Source organism: Nanorana parkeri, unplaced genomic scaffold (assembly GCF_000935625.1).
Source record: "Nanorana parkeri isolate BGI_ZX_2015 unplaced genomic scaffold, ASM93562v1 scaffold968, whole genome shotgun sequence".
In the NCBI taxonomy this organism is placed as follows: Eukaryota; Metazoa; Chordata; class Amphibia; order Anura; family Dicroglossidae; genus Nanorana; species Nanorana parkeri.
In genome coordinates, this window is record NW_017307236.1 from 666,858 (window position 1) to 673,816 (window position 6,959).

The window sequence follows — 6,959 nt, forward strand, 5'->3', positions numbered from 1 at the left end:
GGAAGCCGGCTTCCCAACCAATCAGCATGGGGCCGGCTTCCTGGCCAATCAAGAAGCCGTGTCATTACTCGCCGCCCGGCTTGCTGATTGGCAAAGAAGTTGGCTTCATGCTGATTGGCTGGCAAACCGGTTTCCTGGCCAATCACAATTGAGTCGGCCAAACAACATGGAGCCGGCTTCCAGGTATTGGTGCATCCCTAGTTGTAATACTGGTCCAGGAAAACCCGCCTTTGGATCAACAGTGGGTAACTATGGGAATAGCGTTCTGTTTTAGGTTTTTCTTCTCTTATCTCTATAGGTTGAACTCAGTGCACTTGTGTCTTTTTTCAACCTGACTAACTAGGATTCTCCAGGCAGTGAGTGCAATTGTTACATTTTGGCAAAGGTGGAATACTGCTTGCCATTACTACCCATGTTCTGGACACACCTGCACTTTAAAAAGCTGCTATTAGGCTTTCAACAAGTTTCACAAAGTGCTGAAGATTGCAGAAACCTGCGAGCACCTCGTATGAAGTGACAGTCAGCAGTAACATCGCAATGTATTTATAATTACAGCTGAAGGGTTATATACAGGCTTTGTGAAAGCTGCTCAAAGCTTTGCAATGAATTGCTGTACACTGTAGTCTTATGTGAATCTTCCATTAACTTAGTGATAGCGATGCACCGATACCAATACTAGTACTCGCCCAAACGCTCCGTTGCCTAGCCCGATACTTCCGGTATCAGGAAGCCGGGCAGCGCGTCTTTACGGAAGCTGGCCAATCAGGAAGCCAGGCGCCGTGTAATGAAGTGGCGCCCAGCTTTCCGATTGGTTGGGAAGCCGGCTTCATGCTCCCTCGTCACCTCATGATGAGGGAGCACGGAGCCGGCTTCCCGGCCAATCAGGAAGCCGGGCGCCGCATTATTACACAGCGCCCGGCTTCCCGATTGTCCAGAAAGCCAGCTCCATGCTTCCTCGTCACCTAGTGACGAGAAGCATGGGGACGGCTTCCCTGCTAATCAGGAAGCCAGGTGGCAAATCATTACATGACTCATTAAACTTCCGGTACTCGGTATCGGCGAGTACCGAAAAAAATATATCGGTACTCGTACTCGATACCGAAATACCGGTACATCCCTACTTAGTGAACAAGGTGAAGTTGTGCTGACTTCAATCATCCAATCAAGTGCAAGCTTCCTTGCACACGATTGGGTTTTCTTCTCAAAGTAAACTTTAATTTTGCTTCGTCTCATTCACTAAGATAAGTGAGGATTTTAATTTGACAGTGAACGAGCTCTACTCCTTTAGTAAACCGGGGTCAAGATTAGAGCAGCAACAACTAATCGACTAAATCGATGATTGAGAAAGTTGTCAACGTTTTCAATCATCGATTAATCGTCTTCCGATCAGTTGGCCCTGTTCACGGCTCCACACACGCTGCGCGCCGCACCTCCTCCCCACCTCACGCTCGCCGCTGCAAGCCCGCATTCACGCCGCACCTTCTCCCCGCCTCACGCTCACCACCCGCCCACGATTGGCACAGGGAGGCGGGGAGAAGAAGTAAGGAGGAGCAGGTGTGGGGGGATGACAGCCGCCAATAGACAGGCCGGATCTCAGAAGCAAGTTGCTGGAAGACTGCTCAGGTAAGCCTGCACTCCCCCCCCCATATGGTGCTCTATAATGTATTGCTGGGATAGTGGGATTTGTCGTCCTCTATAGCTGAAGGTACATTGTGCTGTATATGTACCATCAGCTATAGAGCAATACAAATCCCAGCAATACATTGTACACTGTATGTATAATGTACTATTGCTGGGATTTGTTGTACTCCTCTATAGCTGGTGGTATCCTGCATTGCGCTGTATAATGTACTATTGCTGGGATTTGTAGTTCTCTATAGCCGGTGGTATTCTGCATTGATTGCTGTATAATTTTACACTTTCCATTTCACTATATTGCACACCACACTTTTTTTTCTCTTTTTTACTTCCACCGCTCCAAGCTTGCTCCTGTGATGGACTACAATCTCAATACAAACTAGTAGTCCCATCACAGGAGCCATTTTTAAAAATGTATTTTATTTTTTTTATCCGATTAATCGAACGTAATAATCGGCTAACTAATCGATTTTGAAAATAATCGTTACCTGCAGCTCTAGTCAGGATTTAGATTCTTGTATGAGCCCACTCTTGACTGGTCCTCTTTAACATACTGCATTGTGAATTGTATGGCATGAAAGTGTAAGCTTATGGTTCTCTCTTACCAGACATTGTCCACCAGCAGTACGGAGCCGTCCGGCATGACAGGAAGGTAACTGGCGTTGAAGTTGGGGAGTATCCGTACATCCCGAATACAGAGGTCGTCCTGAGAGGAGGTGTTGCATCCTGCTCACTGTGCCCTCTTCTCCCAGATCTCACCTTTCAGAGCTGTAAGATGTTTCCCGGACACGCTGAACTGACGGCACCTGAGGGTGGGAGGTGGGAGCACGGTGAGGAGGGTACTCACTGTCAGAGAGAAGAGAAGTCACTCAGAGAGTGGGAAGATCAACTATCGGTTATCAAAGGGAAAGCCATTAGTGGAAGAGCTAAAGGGAAGCTATAGCCTGTTAAAGTCTTCAATATACACATAAAGATGATCCTTCTGAAGTATGTTAGAATCTCAAACCTTTTTTTTAGGTTTGAATAGAACAGGGAATGGGTGTTTTTTTTGCATTGGGAGATTTCCCCTCGCCTTCCTGTCCCAGAGAGACACCAGGAAGAAGAAATCTCTCCAAAGTGAAGATTGCCTCTTAGACAGTTGTCACCTAAACAGATGTCACTATTACAGATTTCCTTTCTATCCCCCACCCCCCTCTCCCATCTTAGAGTGACAGACATTAGTAGGTTAGTACAAAAATAATTCTATCCAGCTGTGTTCTTCGTATTGCAGTGTCACAGCTTTAGGCCTCGTATTGTGCAGCGGCTCTTTAAAGCTATGTAGATGTTGTGCGTGCAGTACAGACTACTTCCACATCAATGAACAGAGAACACGGGACTGTCAGCCGAAGTCTTACGCCTCCGGCATAGACATAAAAGACTGAGACGCACATTCCAGAATCAATGTTGGGTGGATGCTAAATAATCTACAAAAATGTTTTTGGGGTGTAAAAAGAAACCAGAGTAACAGTAGGAAACCCGCACAACATACAGGAAGGTGAACCAACCACTGCCAGTGGTGGGAATTTAAAGGAGAACTATGAGGTGAGTGAAAATCATCCTCATAGTTCGAGCCGATGTGTGACAATGAAACTTTTGCACGTCGGCTCAATAGATCGGGAAGTGAGCGAACGCATACCGTCACTCGCTCACTTCTCGATCATCTCCCTGCAGAGAGTCGTGACTGCCACTCACGGCTCCCTGCAGAGATTCCCCCCTCCCCTGCCGATACTCCAGCGCTGACTGGCGGAACGGACGGAGGATGGGCAGAGCCAGTTGTCACTCACGCAGCTGGGTGGATCCAGACAGAATTGTCGGGATCCGCCCTGGCTGCGGTAGCCTTAGTATACCGCGAGCTGTAGCTCGCGGTATACTGAGCTTTGGGTAACAGGAGGACACAAACTAGCGTCCTCCCGTTACCCAAAACTCAGTATACCACACTTTTTTTTACTTCCACCGCTCCAAGCTTGCTCCCTGTGATGGACTACAATCTCAATACAAACTAGTAGTCCATCACTGGAGCCATTTTGTTTTCTTATCCGATTAACCGAACTTAATATTCGGCTAACTAATCGATTTTGAAAATAATCGTTAGCTGCAGCTCTAATTAAATGCCACTTTACTAAAATCTACTGAGAAACAGACCCTTTCGGAGGTGTTGATCACTGGTCCCCAATTGTACTAGGTGGTTCATCCTGCTACCCTCTATATCAATGCAGGAAGACTGGCAGAAGAAACCACAGGGTGCGGCAGGGCATCTGGTATCTCAGGGAGCTTCAGAGGAAGATTTGTGAACGGAGCGGCGTTCGGTGGCTCCGGCAGTACGAGATGGAAGTATTTGCTCTCTTGTTTTGCAGGTAGCTTGGTGGGCATTATTTTTTCCTGACAGGGTCACTATTGTAAAGTGAAGATTTGCAGACGGGCTTTTAAAAGAGGCATATTAGGTCTCCTTTGCAATAAAGGCTCTTACCTGTCTGTTTGCAATCTGCCACATGCAGGGATGAATGAACTCCCATTCGCATGCACATTATTCTGGTGCAACCAATCAAGACGGGTGAAGATCCTGAACCTGGAGAAAGACTAGGTGAAGATGTCAGCACCAGCGAAGGAGCTCAAGGACATCACATCACAGCCTTATGTTCCTCTCTAATGAGATGGGCAGACTCATTGACCAATAGAGAGGCATTGAAGGCAAAATGGATGGGGATTTGCTCCATTTTAACAGTTTATGATTGCTTTAAAGGAGAACTATGGGGTTAGGGCTTTTCCCCATAGTTCTCCTCAAGGTCACGGGCGGACATAAACTAGCGTCCTCCCGTTACGCAAAGCTCAGTATACCGCGGGCTACAACTCGCGGTATACTGAAACCGCCGCAGCCGGGACAGATCCCGACATTACTGTCGAGATACACCCAGCTGCGTGAGTGACAGCTGGCTCTGCCTATCTAGAGGCAGAGCAAGCTGTACCCGCCCCCTCCCTCGTCCGTTCCTCCAGTCAGTGCTAGAGGATTGGACAAGGGAAGGGGGGAATCCCTGCAGGGAGCTGCGAGTGACAGTCACGGCTCTCTGCAGGGACAGGATCGAGACGTGAGCGAACGCTGGTATGTGTTCGCTCACCTCCCGATCTATTGAGTCGACGTGTGACAGTCTCATTGTCACAGGTCGGCTAGAACTACGAGGATGAGTGAAAATCACCCACCTCATAGTTCTCCTTTAAGCGCAGCTACCTACTTCCCTGGATCTGCTCATTGTTTTGCCTTGCCATTTTAATGATTGGTAACTCCTGCTTTTTTTATGATATGCTCAGTTTGATTTGTAATGGGCTCATTTTCACGGGTCTATCTGCTACGGGTTTACTTTGACAGGTCGTTTTACGACAGACTTCATTATTCTCTATACATGTTCCCGGAGGCGGGTTCTAAAGGTCACCTTGAGCCTTGAATGTGGCCTGTTCTTCTCGGAAAATTTGACCTGGGTTAGAATTGAGCAGCAGGGAGCGATACCCGAGAGCTTTCACCCGCGGTTGTTCTGTGTCCCGCTTCCAGACCGTCACTACAATCTGAGAGACAGAGAAAGAAAAGTCAGATTACCCGCCCAAGTGTTCTCAACCATCTCAGCCAATCAGCGGACCGTTTTACCTCTTACAGATCTTACCATACACTGCTCGAGCAGAGTGTGGCCCCCTCAGGACCCCCTTGTTTTTTTAACTGACTTTTGTTGCAGGAGCTAGTCTGGAAATCATTGGCCGACAGTAACTGCAGCCAATCAGCTACACTCACTGTTGGGGTATTCTGATATAGTCACACCCGTTGCTGCCAGACTATAATAGCCCAGCAGAGGGATCCCCCCAACAGGGCTGAATGGGAAGAAATGACCAGTGTATGGTCAGCTTAACCCATCTAGTCTTCTATTTCAGCCATTCCTCTTGCACAATATGGCTTATAGCAGAGTGCACGGGTTGCTTTACCAGCTACAACACTCATGCATTAATGTGTATTGAGCTGTGTGCTGTACATTGCGGCAATATTGTAAATATGGATGCACCGATACTAGTATCGATGCAGAGTATTTGGCCGGGTACTCGTACTCGCCCAAATGCTCCAATGCCTAGCCTGATACTTCCGGTAACAGGAAACCGGGCAGCGAGTCATTACACACTGCCCGGCTTCCTGACTGGCCAGGAAGCTGGCTCAATGCTCCCTCGTCACTTGTGGAGACGACTTCCCGGCCAATCAGGATTGGTGACTCGCTGCCCGGCTTCCTGATTGGCTGGGAAACCGGCTTCATGCTCCCTCACCACGTCATTACACAGCGCCCGGCTTCCTGATTGGCCAGAAAGCCGTCTCCAAGCTTTCTCATCACCTAGTGACGAGAAGCATGGGGACGGCTTCCCTGCTAATCGGGAAGCCGGGTGGCGAGTCTTTACACACCGCCTGGATTCATTAATGAGACTTCCGGTATCGGCGAGTCCTGGAAAAAAAATATCGGTACTCGATACCAAAATACCGGTATCGGTGCATCCCTAAATTGTTAAAGTGCCTTTTACCACCCGTTACCAGAATGCACAGGTTTGAAGGCAGCCCTACGTGCATGCACAAGCATAGAAACCTATATACACTGCGACATTACTGCCGCCACAGACATGGTTTGTGGCCTAGCAGAATGTTTTGGAAACTTCAGATCTCAGAGGCAACATGGCAAAAGCAAAAATTTCATAACAATTGTGTGTCCCAGCTCGAAATTCAACCAACGACCACATTTCTGCGATTGCACACAGCTAACCATTGGCACACCGCGATTACACCTCCTATTTCTACAGAATGTTGTACTGCTCACACAGAACAGACTACGAGGAGCAGTAATAGCGGACGTCGCCGACTCTAAGGTTTACCTTTGCTTTAACTGTTGTTGGTGACAGACGATCTAATGATACAGAGAGGGGAAAGATGACCTCATCGCTGGACACAACGGGATCTGTAACCGGGGTCTGTGAAAAGGAAAGAGAGTTAGAGTATTAGAGGAAAGCAACATTCGTTATATACAGTGTGTCTGAGAAGATTCTCATTCATCCAGGTCATGGTATATCTGTAAAAATACATCAAAGTAACTGGACTCGCTGTATTTTTCTTGAAGAGGTTTTGCTGGTCATCCAACCAGCTTTCTCAATTCAGAATGACTTGTGCAAAAGTTCTCTGGGAATGTTTGTACAAGTCATTCTGAACTGAGAAAGCTATTCTTCAAGTCTTGTACATACACTGAGTGGCCAGATTATTATGACCACCCCAT

The 6,959-nt window shown here is 47.7% G+C and overlaps 1 protein-coding gene across 1 annotated transcript in view; it reads right to left on the reverse strand.

Moving 5' to 3' along the window:
- Nucleotides 1-6,655, reverse strand: part of CUNH7orf43 (chromosome unknown C7orf43 homolog) — a 20,574-nt gene extending 13,919 nt beyond the window's left edge. Inside the window, exons 1-4 of the mRNA XM_018566671.1 lie at nucleotides 6,565-6,655; nucleotides 5,103-5,232; nucleotides 2,398-2,484; nucleotides 2,244-2,364 (exon numbers count right to left, since the gene is read on the reverse strand). Of these exons, the coding sequence (XP_018422173.1) occupies nucleotides 2,244-2,281 (38 nt within the window). The 5' untranslated portion in view covers nucleotides 2,282-2,364; nucleotides 2,398-2,484; nucleotides 5,103-5,232; nucleotides 6,565-6,655. The remainder of the gene's footprint in view (nucleotides 1-2,243; nucleotides 2,365-2,397; nucleotides 2,485-5,102; nucleotides 5,233-6,564) is intronic.
- Nucleotides 6,656-6,959: the final 304 nt, after the last annotated feature.